We start from the raw sequence: 16,924 nt of genomic DNA, 5'->3' as shown, positions 1-16,924 counted from the left end.
GAGACGAGTCGCGCGCGCGCGCGCAGTCCTTCGCTCGCGCTCGGCGGCCGTCCGACCCCGTGGGCAAAGGGTTCGCGCTCGAACGAATTTCGTTTTAAATGACAGGCGCGAGGGGGGGGGGAGGGGCGGTTTGTTTGTTTGTTTGGTTCGCGGGGAAGATATCGCGGCTCTCGCGGTTGAAATTAAAATGGGCCGAAATAGTGATCGTTGTGTCTGTTTGAAGGACAAACGGCCTCTAAGCGCGCGGGAGGGGTGGGGGGTGATGGGAGGTCATAGGTCGTTGCTATGGTGAGGCGGTTGTCGGCGGAAAGCTGAGCGGAGGCGCATCGAAACCCGGAGAGGCCCCAACGGGCAATGGAGTACACCGGCAGCAGCTATGTCGGCGAGTATAAAAATGGCAGGTACGGAGAGCGGGAGAAAGACTCAGGAATGATTCCCCGCTCCTCTCTTCCCCCCCTTCCCCCCCCCCAAACGACACCACCTGTCCCTCATGAGGAAAAGCCAGGGAGGGAGGGGAGGCTTGTAGCGAACCCAGAGCCACAGGGATCAGGTACAAGTGCAAAGGAGAACAAGTCACTTGATCCGTCTGGCCCGCTCTCCTTCCCACTCCCCAAGTAGTTGCGCGTCAGCCCGGTGCGGCGGCGGTAGCGCTCTCGCCTCGTGAGTCAGCCGGTTGTGGGTTTCACGCCCCAGTTTGGGACCTGGAATCACACTGCCTAAGATGACGCTCCCGTGGGAAGTGTCGCATTGTCAAAGGTGCCGTCCTCCGGATGAGACGCAAAATCGATGTCCCACCTGCCTGATCAGGTGGGCGGTAAAGATCCCGTAGCGCTATTCGAAAAGAGAAGGGAGTTTCTCTCTCTCTCCCTGTGTCCTGGACCACAGTCCCCCGAATAAGATTGGTCACTTGTTTCACACCTGTTTGTGGGACATTGATGTCGGCACTTGTGTTGCAGCTTTTGCCTACAAATACACAGTCTCACAGTAAATTGCAAATTGCTTTGAGATGTCCTTCCGACGTGATGAGGCACCAAACCAAATGCAAGGATTATTATTAATATAATCCCCATCCCAACCAGTCTGGTGGATGGCCTTCTGATTTTCTTGAGAGTAGTGGCCGTTTATGTCAGTTGGAGCACTCTCATTTCTGGGTTAGTAGGTTGTGACATCAAGCTTCACCCGAGGAAATGAGATCATAATCTGGACTGAATGCACTATCAGACAAGCCATCCTTCAGATGAGGCATTAAACAAAAGTTTAAGACTGTTTGTTCTTGTGTTCAAAATGCTTGCTAAAGATTCGGTAGCACTATTTCAAAGAAGATTTGGGTGTTCTCCCAGAGTTCTGCCCATTATATTATTCCCTGATCCAAAACAAACACTGCCAAAAAAGTTAATTGGGCAAAGCAGCTTTTGGACATTGCTGACACACATTAGCTAAGGTATTTCCCTACATTAAAAACAGTCACTACACAAAGGCACTACATCGTCTGAAGCACTTTGACTGGTTTTGACTTTACAAGGTGCTACTTCAAATGCAGGCATATTTATTGCAATGAAAATGAAAACAATTCTCTGTTTGTAGAAATAATTAACATGCATTCTTGAACTGCTACCAGACCATACCTATCAGTCTCTGCAGACCTCTGTTAAGAATTAGAATGGGTTTTGTATAAATCACTCTTTCCACAAACTGAACTGCATCTCAGCCCATTACATGCAAATCAGGAATTATTCCCGCATACACATTCTGATTACATAGACAGGAACAGATGGCTGCTAGTCTTTCAATGTACCCGAGAGATTCAAGATGACAGAATGAACCACTCAAGCCAAGCTTTGAGTACACGATTGTCTGATCTATATTGCAATACACATACACTTTTTCACTTGAAGTTTGTTTCCCAAATTGTCTCCTTCCCCTCACCTAAAGGTGATGTGGTATGGTTCCCACTGCCCTCTTTACTACTGATTTACCAATTTTATTGTAGTAGGCCATTTTTAATGAGAGAAAATTCACCTCTTCACACCACTTCAGAGTAACTCAACATGTGACATGAGATATTTTGACACAGAACAACAACAAATGGCATTTATATAGAGCTTGTCAGGAGGACGTCACAAAGCGCTGATCAGTGAAGGGTTTGCACCTGAGCTAGGGGTTGGAGTCAAGAGGTGTGGAGGGCAAGGGTTGAAGGTGGAAGGATGACTGAAGGCAATGGTCAAAGCGGAAGGTCTTGAAATGGGCCTTGAAGGAGGCAAGAGATGTCTGGGTGAGGTGAAGGGAGTCTGGGATTGAGTTCCAGAGGATAGGGGCAGAATGGCTGAAGGTCGGGGATATGGAAATATGGAGGAGCCCGGGGCGGGGGATATGGAACAGGCCAGTTCCCAATGAATGGAGGGAGCAGACACATTGGTAAGGTTTTAGTAGGTTGCAGAGGTAGTGAGGAGCAAGACTGGGAGGGCTTTAAAAGTGAGATTGAGGATCTTGAACTCGGGGTTGGGGAGCAAATGAAGCCAGGTAAGGATGAGGTTGATCAGCTCATGGAGCTTTGTGCAGGAGAGGACCCGAGCTGCAGAGTTTTGAATAATCTGCATTTTGTGGAGGGAAGAGTTAGGAACTTTGGCGAGCAGGGAGTTAGCATAGTCAAGCCTGGACGTAATGAAAGCATGGATCAGGGTTAGGACGGCAGCCTAAAGGGAGAGGGAGTGGCGGAGGTGGCAAATGTCGCAAAGGTGGAGGAAAGCAGAGTCACGGCACGGATGTGTGTTGGGGATTAGTGCTAAATCAAATGTAAGATTTTATGTGTCTGAAACTCTTATCCTTGTAACAATGATTACAATTATTAACCTGTCGTATCTAATTTTCTTTATATCAGCTTCTTTCCACCTTTTCTTTCCCTCTATTTCCTGCTAAATAATTTCCTGTTTTCAGGATGGAGGGACATGGTAAGTATACCCTCCCAACAGACACCATATACGAAGGAGGGATGAAAGATGGCCTGTTTCATGGTCAAGGTACCTTGTACTTTCCCAATGGAAGCAAATACGAAGCCTTTTGGAAAAACGGAGTTAAATTATCGGTATGTTCTAAGCATAGTCTTACTATACCAGTCCTTCCATGACATATATCCCTCATCAGAAGCCGAACACAGCTTCTCACTGCTTTTCCGGTTATGCCTACACTATTTAAGATTTGGTCTGTGGAGGGATCAAGAGAAGTATGGTTAACAACAACAACAAAATTACATTTGTATAGAGCCTTTCAGGTTGGGAAGACGTCCAGACGGTCAGTGTTTCGGACCCGAGTTGGGGGTCGGGATTGGGGAGGTTGGAGGGCAGGGGGTGGAAAGCAGGGTGATCGAAAGCACGGTCAAAGAGGAGGGGCTTGAGATGGGCTTGAAGGAGGCAAGGGAGGGGGTGAGGCGGAGGGCCTGTGGGATGGAGATACAGAGGGTGGGGGCAGAGTAACAGAAGGCCACATGCCAATGGTGCGGCAGGTGAGGTGGAGGACCTGAAGCAGGCTGGAGCTGGGGAGAAAGGCCATGGAGGGCTTTGAAGGTGAGGACCTGGATCTTGAACTGTATCCTCTGTGTGATGGGGAAAAAAGTGAAGTCGGGCGAGGATGGGGATGTTAGGATCACGGAGCTTGGTGCGGGAGATGACATGGGCTGCAGAGTTTTGGATGATCTGCAGTCTATGGAGGGAGGAGTCGGGGAGGCTGATAAGCAAGGAGTTTGCATAGTCATGCTTGGATGTTATGAATGCGAGCATGAGGGTTTTGGCAGCCTGTGGTATGAGACAGTGGCAGAGTCGGGCGAACAGAGGCTGGGAGAGCTACAACTGACTGTATCACACGGTTTCACTCCTGCTGCAGATACATAGAGGTTACATGAGAAATCTTGGAATAGAAAATTCATCCATGTAATGATACTATTTGTGGAGTCCTGTAGCTCAGTGGTTAGAGCCCTCGCCTTGCAAGCAAGACACCTGGGTTCAATTCCAGGCAGAGGGCGAAACCTTGGGCAAGTTTCCTTGCTCCACACGGCTAAGAATAATCATCCAAAACAAAACAATAATAAAATTGGTCACTTTCAATCCACGACTGTTTGTGGGACACTGCTGTGCGCAATTGGCTGCCGCGTTTCGCCTACAAAAAAAATGCAGTCAATCCACTTTACTGTCTATTCCGTGAAGCACTTTGAGACTTTGAGAAGACGTGAAAAGCGCTATATCAAATGCAAGGATTATTATTATTATTATTAACTCCATCAATCCCTCCCCACCTCCAAATCCCGCCTAAAGACCTTTGTTTTTGGTTGTGCTTACGGTCACCTCCCCCAACTCTCTCCCCCTGGTTCGTTGTCAGTCTCCGCCACTGTCAAGCGCTCCGGGACGCTACCCCACGCTGTGTAAATGCAAGTTGTTGTTGCTCTCTCTTCGTGAAAGGTGCTATTAAATAAGTGCACATCGTTGTTGTTGTTTCAAGGCAGGGTGTTGTGCGAGCTGAAATGCAGTTGCCGTTACAGATTTTTTTCTTCGCTTTGGTACTCAATGGCTGCACTTACTCAGTCAATCTCCTGCATTCAAAACTTGTTTGTAATTGGGGTGAGTAGTAAACCTGAGGATTGGGAGAACTTTAAGGATCAACAAAGGAGAACCAAGAAAAATTAGGGGAGATCTTATTGAAACATATAAGATTCTTAAAGGGCTGATAAAGTAGACGCTGAGGGACTGTTTCCCCTGGTAGGACAATCTATAACCAGGGGTCACAGTCTTAAAATTAAGGGTCAGCCTTTTGGAACAGAGTTGAAACATTTCTTCACTCAGAGGGTTGTGAATTTATGGAATTCACTCCCCCAGAAGGCTGTAGATGCTCAGTCCTTGAACCTCCCCAGCTCCTGATTTCCTAATTTCACCACCCCTTTTCTTTAGAACTTCGTCTCCACCCCGGCCATTTCAATTCCCTGAATTTTTTTTCACTCTGAGCTCGCACAACACTTTGCCTTGAAACAACAACAACAACAACAAGAATTTGCACTTATTTAATAGCACCTTTTCATTAGAATGCTCTCAACTGGCTTTACAAAGGCTGAGGATTCAATCCACGACTGTTTGTGGGACAATTGGCTGCCGCGTTTCGCCCACAAATATACATTCAATTCACTTTACAGCATATTCTGTGAAACCCTTTGAGACATCTAGAAGACGTGAAAAGCGCTGTAGCAAATGCAAGGATTATTATTATTGTATTGCGGATGTGGGGGAAGGCAGAGTGGTACAGATGTGGGGTAGAAAGGGTAGTTGAGGGTCAAGCAAGTTGCCAAGGTTCTGGACTGGCTTTGTAAGGTGGAGTGTGCATTCATGGATGGTGATGCTGTCAGTGCCTGAGGTGTGGAGGCGCTGACGGGAGTCAATCAGAAGGGCCTCAGGCTTGTTGACCGAGGCCCTCCTGATTGGCTAAAATCCGCTTCTCGCTACCCATCCATGTCCCAAGCAGGTCTAACATCCCACAGTGATCTGTATCAGTTAGAAATAAAAACAGCTCTCCATGTCTTGATCTATATCACTTGCAACAAAGTCTGACACTGACTCTTCAGGACCCCCAAGCTTGTGTCTGAAATCAGTTGACCATCTGTGTTTCATTTTAGGGCAAATACATATTTGCAGATGGGCTGAAATACAGTGATGAAGACTGGAATTATTGCGACGCATATGACAGACGCTTTTACACTGAAATATGCAATGGATTGAAACCAGCAGGTACATTGTTCAGCAATTTAAAATAGAAGCAGGGAAAGCACACGAACAGTGAGGGATCCAGTTAAGATGGTTCAAAATGATGCAATGGATTGAGCGAGTCAAGGGTGAAAAATTATTTCCATTGGGTGGCGAAATGGCAAAGTGGGAAGCATCAACTCAAGATTGTTGCTAGCAGCGCAAAGGAGGTTAGAAGAAATGTATTTTACACAGAGGACTATTAGAATGTAGAGGCGTTACTGCAAGTAGCTATTGAGGTCAAGCCAATTAACTCTTGTAAAAGAATAAAAGAATACAGGGAAGGAGCAAGGAAATGAGATTAGACCAGATAGCTCCTGCAGGGGAGCTGGCATTTCGAATGACCTGAATGTAAAATTGAGTGTGTAGTATTTTATGAATTAATGTGCTGTAGGGTCACATTCAAAACTAGTGATCCTGTATGTTATATAGAGATGATGTTTAAAGGCATTACTGGATATCAAATCCCTTTGGATATGACTGTATTATCTTCATTTCCTTTCAATTACATTGTACCATCTCTGCCATTCTTTGTGTGGTTACTCTGCATTGGTTACAGAATTCTCCTCTTCTGAAGTTCCTGATTGATGCTGAAGTGCACACATAGGTGTTGGGGTTGCCCTCCAGGACCTCGCTCAAGGGGCCAGTCTTGTGAGCTGAGGCAGTGAGTGTCAGGAGGCTGTTGTTGGGAAGGAGGAGGAGGAATGTCGATTTAAGCCTTGTCCTAACCTAACGGCAGTAGGGTGTAAACCAGGACTGGGTAACCTGGCTGATTTCCCCCCCGCCTTCCTCCTCCTACCAGAAGCTGAAGCTGATTGTAGCACTTTTATTCCCATCAGAGCCAAGATCAGCTACGTTAGCCCAGACCAGGGAGGGGCCTCCTGGGCGTATGACTCATTTTGACTCTTGGCAGCGATTTTGCCTATTTAGTCCCCGGAGGAGCTAAACACTAAACCCATATATGATTTAATCCAAGTAGTTGGAACTCTTATAAGGAGCAATTTAGCTTGTTGGTGTTCCTAGACCTGTCAAAGTTTCATCTCAGTTTACAACAGTTTCAAACCCACTCAGTGAAAATGAGTGCAATAATCCCAACTATTAGACTACTTGTAAAACGTGCACATAAATGGGATGTGAGTGTAATCTATTAATGTTTCTGCACCTGACTAAGGTCGTTCTCAGCTTACGGACCTGGATCCTCCAAGAACAATTCCAGAAGGATGTTATGACTGTGGTGATGGCTTCTATAACCCCGAAGAAAGAATAGTCTATGATTACAACAATAAATTTCTCCGTAACGCCGGTAGGTTTCTTAGAAGCAGTGGTTTTGTTTTGTCTGTGAAAGTATACGCTGGTCATTTTCTTTTCTCTTACTGAGAATACTACAAGATTCAATGTTCTTTATCTTCTGGTGTTTTGGCTGGCGTTAGCCACATATGTGCTAATGCCCTGCTCTTGGCTCTCTGTGTAACTGTTTTTCATCACCTCTTTAATGCATAAAAAAAGTTGCATATACCCACAGCTTTTTGTCTTGTCAGTAAATGTTTTGCATTGCGTTCAATCAATCACATCCGACTCTGTTTCGTTTCAGTTTACGTTCATAACAATAGCACAGCTCTTCTTCCTGCTTGGCTCAGTTGGTAACGCTACTGTCCAGAGTGAAGTGGAGCCAGTCAGATCCCATTTTGAGCTTGCCAGACAGCCCTATCAATGGCAAGCTATGCAATTTTAGCTGGTTACACTGCAGCAGTAACCCCAATGCACACTCTGGGTCCCAAGTCATGGCTTTTGCCAACCTGCGCCTAATACTTTCCGGAATTAGACAAGCAGGATGTGGCCCGCTAGCGAGAGAGTGAGCATTCCATTCCAATAAATATCTCTGAGATTTCCATGTGTGCTAGGAAGTGTAGGTGTTCTTTGGGCAAAGATAGAATCAGGCTCAGCTGTGATAACCGTTACAATCAAGTAGCCTGACAACACTTGCTGGCTGGCAATACACATGAAGAATAGCCACTTGCACAAGGGTAGCTCATTGAATTCAGGAGAAGAGAGAAAATTTGAATGGTGGGGGAAACAAGACCTCTATTCATATGGAGGCATATTTAAGATGTATGTATTCCTGATGTATTTAAATTTCATAACCGTCAATGAATTCAAAAGCTTGAGTGCTGAATTTTACAGCTTCTTAACAATGTTCAGTCAGAGCTGCCAATGTTTAAGTTGTCAATGTTTGATCCTTTCTCACACGAGTAAAATATCTTGTTTTACCAACTGATGGTGGCATCCAGATACCCAAGGATTACTTGATTTTCACTGTGCAAAAATTGATGAGTTGTTTAAACAAAAAAAACTCATTGGTTTTATTTTAGCTCTAATTTTAAAAGTGGAGCACGTCAACAGGGGTGTTTAATAAAAAAAAGATACACTGCCAACAACCTTCCTTCAAGAAAAGAAACAATCGAAAGGCACTTAGAAACCAACATGCAAAGGAACTGGGATCCCTCGAGGGAGGGAGCTTGGGCCAGAAGGCCAGTGCTGTAGAGGAAGGTTGGAGGAACAGCTGCAGGCAGGAGGAACTGTGAAAGTAGGCTGCGATAAAAGGGGACAGACCCAAAACCACTTCAGTGTAGACTGGGCAGGAAACACCAAGGCTTCTGGCCAGAGCTTCGAACCAGCAAAAGCAGATGTTAGGAAATATTCAGGAAGTCCTCTACGTAGCTCCAAAGGCTAGACAGGTTAACAGAAAGTGCTGCTGTCTCTCTTGCACTTCTGGGAGTGGCTATAAAGGATACACAGGTTCCTCGGCCTTTAACCCATCCTCTGAAATGTTCTCTGCAGAGACCAGTGTGTTTTTTTGCTGATAAAACTGGGTGTAAAAAGAAAGCATCCCTCCTTTGCCATTCCTGTAATTAAGAAGCGAGGTTCCACTGAAAAAAGAATTTCTACCTTTCTTTAAAGCGGCCGTTCTAGCAGGTCATTAATCACATTGGGTCAGTCTATTTGAAACAGCACTCTGGTGGTGAACTTACCCCGGACGCTTTAAGGTACAGGATCTGTCGTCGTTTCTGCAGCTAGTTGCTGGCACTGAACACATGGCGCCAGCTTCAAAACAACATGGCGATGCCATGCCGAGGAGCTACCTGTTCTTCACGATTGGTGTTGCTCAAATAATCTTAGCTTAAAAAGGAAAAAAGACCAGGAGCAAAGTTGCCTAATATTCGGACACATTGCGCTGCAGTTATTTTGGGATCAGTTGATCGGCAAAGAAGAAACAAGAAAACATTCATGAATGTAAAAACTGGGATTGCTTTAAAGAGCGACAATCAGTGCTCTTTAAATCTGCTCGAGGGTCCCTCTGGCACTGGGATGTAAAAGAAGCATGAGGTCATAATGTTCATGTTTGGAATTTCTTCCCATTTGCTACAAATACGGTATTAATATTACGGTATCACCTTTAATAATTCTGCTCATAGATTACATCAATGGACTTGAGAAAGCTCAGCGTTTCTTTCACCCTGGGTTTCGTTCAGTCTTTTCCTGATCAGCTACTAAATAACAGCATCAGAGGCTGGGAGAGCTACAACTGAATATATCACACGGTTTCACTCCTGCTGCAGAGACATAGAGGTTACATGAGAAATCTTGGAATAGAAAATTCATCCATGTAATGATACTATTTGTGGAGTCCTGTAGCTCAGTGGTTAGAGCACTCGCCTCGCAAGCAAGAGACCTGGGTTCAATTCCCGGCAGGGCGAAATGTTGGGCAAGTTTCCTTACTCCACACGCCTCTGTTTATGTAGCAGTAAGTAGGAACCTGGTTGTTAGTCGATTGGCGGATCGCTTTTCTGGAGGTAATAATTCCTTAAATAATAATAATCAATTGGTCACTCAATCCACAACTGTTTGTGGGGCACTGCAGTGGGCAATTGGCTGCTGCGTTTCGCCCACAAAATACACAGTCAATTCACTTCACGGTATATCCTGTGAAGCGCTTTTAGACGTCTCAAAGACGTGATAAGGCGCTATATCAAATGCAAGGATTATTATTTATTTACCTCGGATAAATGATAAATTGTCCGACAAAAGTTCAAAGGATAAGGTTAAGATACTGCCAACTGATCAAACACCAGCCAAATAATCATTTCCAGTTGATTATAGCGCTTGGTTATGTTAAAAAGGGGAAATGGAGCTGGTTTCTCAAGAGAACAAATTATTTGAAAGTTGTGAATATGTGGAGCGATTGTATTTAAGCTTTAATTACCATATGCCAACAATCGCAGTTAGCTTAATGGCAATTATAGGGAGCTAGAAGCAGCAGCTAATGAAAGCGTGAGCATTAATTGCATTTTTAAAAAGTGATGAAATGTGCTTCTTGAGTTTGACCCACTGTCGGAGGTCGAGGGAGAATAAGGGGAAGTATCCTAGTTTCCATGCAGCTGGCAGGAATCGGCCTGGGCATCTGGGATTTAATGTGGTCGCCACACAGCCAGGTAGAGTGTGAAAAGGCTAGTCAAGTGGCTGTTAAGGCCATCGCTGCTAATTATGAACAATCAGGGAAGGATTTAAGGCTTGTTCATAAGAATAGACCAGTTCATCTATTTCACTGGGTACCAGTGAAGAGCTTGCAGCTGCACGGATTCAAATTGCCCATAAAACCTACTGCAATTATCCGACAGGGTTCTGCCGATAAAATATGTTCATCATCCATTTCTTTAACACAGCGCTCAGCCCCATGCGAGCAGTACGCTGGGTTAAAATAAAGAATGCATAATCAGTACGACAAGGAGGTCTGACATGCGAGTCGTAAAATAACAAAGCGCTTTGCCGAAGTGTTCGCTGATTGCAAATGCAAGGCTAGAAATATTTCCCTCTGAAGCAGTGAGTCAATTTCAACCTAGTTGTAGCCTGAACCTGCTGGCAAACTTACATTTTATTTTTTGACTGATCCTGGTTGCAATTGAATAGGACATTCAGAACTTCCCTTGTTTTGAGGAGTGGGTGGAATTCTCATAAGCAGCCCCTTGTTTCCTGTGAGCCAGATTGATGCCTTTTCGACACTTACCTGTTCTGTCGTGCAGTGTGCTGTACAGGATCAACAACAGAATAAACAAAGAACCTGCCTATTTATAGCACATTATCACAATGAAATGTGTCCCAAGTGCTTCACAAATTATTGAAGCGCTTTGAGACATCTAGAAGACATGATAAGGAGCTGTATCAAATGCAAGGATTATTATTATTACTGCCAAGTGTAGTGACTGTTCTTGTAAGCAAACGTGGCAACCATTTGATTGACAAATTACATCTGGAGGATTATTGATAAGGTGCTATATCAAATGCAAGGATTATTGTTATTATTGACAGGACACTGGGAGAAAATCCTTTCTTAATGGTGTCATGGGATTATTAATGTCCACCTGAAACCGGTAGATGACTCCTTGAGTAACATCTCATCCGAAGGATGGTAAATATTTCCACGTACTGAACTAGAATGTCAGCCTAGACTAAAGGCTCAAATCCCAATGTAGCCTTAAACCAACAATCTTCTGATCCAGATCTGAGCATGCTGCCAACTGAGCCAAAATGTCAACTGAGCAGCCCTTTTTATTCTGAATACATTCCCATGTAGCTCCTCTTATGCTCCCAGTCTCTTCTTGGAAGACAAAAGTCTAATGAGCTGACAAGCTTTTTGCCAATTAAACCAAAATGAGTTATCTGGAGACAGAAGTAGTGTGCAGAGCACAAATAGGAAAACTAAAAGTCTTAGATAAATTTCATCAGTGTACACTCCAAAAGGAATCACAATGGACTTTTGCCCCACTGTTTAGAGTCAATGCATTGTGATCTCTAAAGTCATTGAACATACGGGCCCAATCGATGACAGAGTAGGCCTTCTGAGAGCACCAAGCTTGTAATCCCTTATACTTGTGATTTTTGCTAAGAAAATCTCACTCCTTCGCTCTTTGCTTTCAGATGATGACGAGAATGAGTGGATAATCCGGACCTGTCGGAAGGGTTGGGATGAGATAACGGGATTCAAGCCTAAAAGCCGTAAGGAGCCAGTTCAGGAGCCTTTCTAACCTTCCCCAGAAGGTTTGAGCTTCATGGAATCTCTGCTGCCGTCTGAAATATTTGACTCTTTTCACTTCTTATTTTCACTCTGGAGTTTTGTACAGTTTGAGGAATCGGCCTGAAATATTATTGCATTTAAAAAATGTTTTCGAGCGTTGTACTTTTCTTTTTAAAGGACAGTCACTTTGTATTGATTTTTATTAAGGAAAAAATTGAAGTGTTGTGCAATGTTCATATTTGAGAAATGTAAGAACATTCTATCAAGTGCAATTTTCCTCAGTTCTTCATTTTCTTTGTGTATCCCATGATAAAACATGCACTTTTAATATCCTGAGAATCATTTGTTATGGAGTCTATAGACTGAAAACATAACAAAGTGCTTCACAGCTAATTGCTGTTAAGCATTGTGTTCTTTTCATAGGGAAGTGTGGCAAGTACTATAAAACGCTGTGTAAGTTACGGGCTTACTGATTATTTCTGTATCTGTTAAATTTTATTCAGTTTGTAAACTAATAAGCATTGAGTCTTCTCTTGGACTAGGTGAAATACATGTCCTTGCAGGGCTGTGTATTATGGTTGTTAGTCGATCAGCAGATTGCTTTTCCGGGGCTAATAATCCCTTCAAAAATAAAAATAAAAATAAATAATAATTTGATCACTCCCCGACTGTTTATGGAACACTGCTGTGCTCAATTGGCTGCCGCGTTTCGCTCATATACAGTCAATTCACTTTACAGTATGTTCTTTGAAGCACTTTGAGACATCTCGAAGACGTGATACGGAGCTATATCAAATGCAAAGATTATTATTAATATAATTATTATCCCCACTGATATCAGCAGAAACCAGAAATCGCTACACTGGCCATTGATCTCTGTCACCAGGGCATCATATTTAGTTACAGTTACAAGCACATTCATATTAAATAAGGCTACATTGAATAAAACCATCCTGATATAACGCTTTGTATAATTCATTAGATCTGAAATTGCACAGCTCGCTATAAAAAATAACATTAACATTGACGGCAAATCATTGAAAACACCTCTTCTCTAACTTCAACTTTTCTTTAATGTAAAATGTGGCTTGTTGCCTTCACTTTGGCTGCAATTTGACAGCAATTGCCTGTGAAGCGCTTCCTGAGACGTTTTGACATCAAAGGCACTATTATCAAATGCAAGGATTATTATTATTGTAGTTAGAGCATTTACGCTACCAGCAATTGTACACTGCAAACAAAACAAAGGGGACTGCTTGTTACAGATTTTAAATTGCTTTGTGTAATAGACCAAGAATTTAAATCACAGCCCTGGACAATCAATGTAGATACTCTCACCTGTGGTGTGTACATTTTCTCCCTTTTACCCCGTTGCCAGTAAGCAAGTGTGGAAAAAGAGCCAGGGTAAATTCCATTATACAGCATGCGGATTGCGCTCATGGGAGCTGAATGACCGGAGACTGTGAGCGCTCCCAAGGGTTTCCTGCTTATGGCTGCCTTAGTCCAGCTCAAGCACCACTTGGCATTAAATTCCCTGCCCAATGTAGGCTAGCTCACCATGAAACAGCCGATCGCTATCGTATGTGTACAGCAGCCTGATACAAAATCTGAGGCCTGAATTTTCACCTTGTGGCACCCAGTGAGACCATTCTGTCTTAAAATGGAAGATTGGCGAAAACTTGGAAATTCTGTCTTATGAAATCTAATTTTATGCCCTTCTTAAATGAACCGGCAACCAAATTACCATTGAATTTAAGAATTTTTCCACAATTCTGCACTATCCTAAATTTAAAGACAGAATTGTCCTAGAGGCTAGAATTTCAGACTTCCAAATACCAAATCCATTTATAAATACTTTGCTATTTTTAGTGAAGAGATTAGCTGCACTATTGATGTGTGAAATTAACCTGTATTGAATTTAGAATGGCAGCAATAGCGTCCAATAAATTAAAAGCTACTTAGCTACTGAATCGCTCAATGGAGTTAATCGGTGGATGAAATGTGGAGAAACAGACTCATGGTGGTTTAAGAAACCTAATTGCTGTAATACATTCAACAACGGTAATAAAAGCCCCACCATGTGTGCAGTTAAAGAGTATTTTTGCAGTTCATGTAAACCCGAATGACAGAAAATGAAAGAGATAAAAGGAAATTAACTGGATGGTGAAGAAAAGTTCTTTTTAAGTGTCTATGGCCTGTATTTATTTTGCGTTGGACAAACTTTAATTCTGCCTTTTAAACTGTTACAATCAATACAATGACCAATGCTGCTTTATGTGCAAGCACTCTACTTCATATGACAGTAATAATACAAGGTTTAATGACAGATGAAAAGAATAGAGGGATCAATATTGGGGCCAGTTGTGTGCTGTGGGCTCACTTGTATTGTTTTACATACGTGTGTAATGATTTCTGACTGACACAAGGCTCTGAAAAATACATTTTGCATTGACAAGGTGTCATTTGCTACAAACGTCTTTTTTTAACATTATCACCACTCTCTATATAATTCATTTCCCATCGCCTTTAAAGTAAAGCAAGCTGCCCTACTTCAGTGAATTGATCAAGGTTTCAGGGATGTAAAATCACTCGAGCAATACTTAGCAAAGTCTTAGCAAAGCAATCGCTGCATTTGAGCTTTATAGTCACAGATATATCAAGTGCAACAAGCGTATTTTATCTTCCTCAAGGCTCTCGGAGGAAGTAGCTTCTATTGTGTAGTTGGCCCCGTTTGTGAGCATTTTTCTATACGTGAAAAGTTTCTAGATGGATGGACTGAAATTATTCAAAAATGTGCTTTAAATGATTAGTCCTCCACTTTTGCCTATCTCCCTTTCACTGAGCGATGCAACACATTGATGAGAGAGGGAGAGAGAATTTTAGGGTGCATTATGCTTATCATTTTGCCTATCACGGCTCTCTGAAAGAGTTAGCATTTAGTCCCATTTCCCTGTCTTTTCCTCTTATCCTCTTTTATATTTTCTTTTATATATTTTCTTTTATATATTTTGTGCGTTTCGCCTACAAAATACACAGTCAACCCATTTTACAATATATTCTGTGAACCGTTTTGAGACGTCTCGACGACATAAGGCATTGTACCAAATTTAAGGATTATTATATCTTTCCTTTTCCAATATTAAATTCCCTTTTCAAAATGATTATGGATGTCAGGCGAGATTACATGCCTTGCACAGATGATTTATTATTTTAGAAAAGTGATAGTAACTGAAGCTGGTTTTCATGAAAGTGGCAGCACTTTTATTGCATTTTAATCACACAAATAATACATTAACAACGCACAATAAAAGTCTAAATGTTACAAAAACTGAACATTTCAAAAGTGCTTACGGAAGTTTATATCTTACAATAAATACTTGATTAAACAGTGTCTTGACATTTCAAAAGTAGCATCCATTTTTTTAAAAATGGTGGTCAGCCAAGACATGTTTAAATCACCACATGCTAAAACGAAACAATTTACATTTGGGTTAAAAACGCTTTAAACATCATCTATGTACAGGACACGTGTGACAAGACATGAAAAGTCATTTTACGCTTCTGCATAATCCACAAATTAGAGCCAAAGATTCCCTCTTTCAGGTTACAAAGTTGTACATACAAAGAGAGTATGCTGGTAAACAGTAAACAATGTATTTTCCCCCTCTTACCCCCACTCCCCCCTCCCCACCCACAGGAACAAAAAAGGTATTTTCCATTGTGCTTCTTTTGACAGGTTCATGAAATCCTTTGCAACCTCAACAGCGTTCAACAGTGGGACCTGTCTGCGTGATGTGCAACCCCTCATGCTATGAACTGTTGTCAAACCAACAGAATTGCTGCTGATTGATTCCTTGGAGGACTTGCACGGACGTCCATTGGAGTCATCATTTGCCAGAGCTTCGGGAGCATTCAAACCTGCCACACCTCATTGTGTATCGAGGACAACCTTTTGCATCTCCATTTGGACAATAACCCCACGGAAATCGAAACTCATATTTGCGTCTGTACGGAAATCCAAAGGATCAGCCACAACACATCCCTTACTGTTAATGTAAGTATAAATCCTTTTGGGAATCTTGCAATTTAGACCCCCTCCTCTGTACTGTAAATGCCCAATATCGGAATGACTTGTTGGAATACTGACTTTCCGTACATAGTACTCAGCTGACACTGTATGTTTCTTTATTACTGCATCTCCTCACCTCTCAGAGGGCCAATTAACACAACAACTTATAGACGTTTATTCGTCATTATTACAGGTTAAATCACAAGACGGCACACAGAATTTGGTACATGTGGATGAAACAGAAGACGATGATGGGGGGGTGGGGTGGGGGGAGGTTGTAAAATTAACATTTGAACGGTGAAGACTTGGATGAACACATACAACATTTGTCAAAGCGTGTAGGAACGATCAGTGCAAGTGCTTGCCAGCTACAGTCAGCAATGGGCATAGTTCAAATACAAAGCTCCCTTTTAAGACCATTAGATCAAGCTCCAGCTGTCTCATGTCTATTTGAGCAGCTTTTTGCTAAATGAAATCCCTCAAACTCTTTGAAATGTCCTGAAAGACCAGCACTCTCTTTTTTTTTAAAAAAAGGCAGCTTCTTATCACTGAACTATAGAATACAAATCTGGATTTCCTGTGAAGTTTTGCTGTTAAAAGGATGTGCGATCAAAGCAATAGACTGCTTCAGAATGCCTCACTAGAGTCAAGTGGTCTCTATCATCTTGTCCACTTAAATCAGCCCTGACTGGAATCGTGCAAAGAGATGCAAATGTATCTGCTGTGTGCAGTCATCGCCAGTGAGAATAGGTTTATTTTCAGTGAAGAACAGAATCATCCTGAGTGAAGAATAGATTTATCCCAGCGAAGAATAGATGTATCTCCAATGCAGCTCAACAGTCATCCTCATTGAAGTATAGCCTTATCCTCACTGAAGATTTAGCTCCAGTGAGAAACAATTCCTTTAGTGAAGAAGGAATTTACTCTAATGAGGATCTAGTCTGTCTACGATTCTAACCAGACACTGCTTGACAAGGGAACGCAGACATTGTGTTTCTTTTTATTATT

At 42.6% G+C, this 16,924-nt stretch overlaps 1 protein-coding gene across 1 annotated transcript; it reads left to right on the top strand.

The window, feature by feature from the left end:
• Window positions 1–109: 109 nt before the first annotated feature.
• Window positions 110–12,454, top strand: morn5 (MORN repeat containing 5). The gene is made up of 5 exons (XM_042337162.1): window positions 110–401; window positions 2,935–3,082; window positions 5,651–5,762; window positions 6,949–7,080; window positions 11,751–12,454. The coding sequence occupies exons 1-5, from the start codon at window positions 355–357 to the stop codon at window positions 11,855–11,857; spliced, it is 546 nt and encodes a 181-aa protein (XP_042193096.1). The 5' UTR covers window positions 110–354; the 3' UTR covers window positions 11,858–12,454.
• The last annotated feature ends 4,470 nt before the right edge of the window (window positions 12,455–16,924 follow it).

The sequence above is a fragment of the Callorhinchus milii genome, unplaced genomic scaffold (genome assembly GCF_018977255.1).
Source record: "Callorhinchus milii isolate IMCB2004 unplaced genomic scaffold, IMCB_Cmil_1.0 Scaffold8, whole genome shotgun sequence".
NCBI classification, from domain to species: domain Eukaryota; kingdom Metazoa; phylum Chordata; class Chondrichthyes; order Chimaeriformes; family Callorhinchidae; genus Callorhinchus; species Callorhinchus milii.
Note: the sequence above shows the minus strand (reverse complement) of the source record. Positions and strands in the feature narration are given on the sequence as shown.

Excerpts from the sequence above, each read along its gene's own strand:
- morn5 (XM_042337162.1), top strand. The coding sequence starts at position 355 with ATGGAGTACACCGGCAGCAGCTATGTCGGCGAGTATAAAAATGGCAG. Across the intron at positions 402-2,934 it reads GGCGAGTATAAAAATGGCAG|GATGGAGGGACATGGTAAGT; the intron begins GTACGGAGAGCG and ends TCCTGTTTTCAG. Across the intron at positions 7,081-11,750 it reads TAAATTTCTCCGTAACGCCG|ATGATGACGAGAATGAGTGG; the intron begins GTAGGTTTCTTA and ends CTTTGCTTTCAG.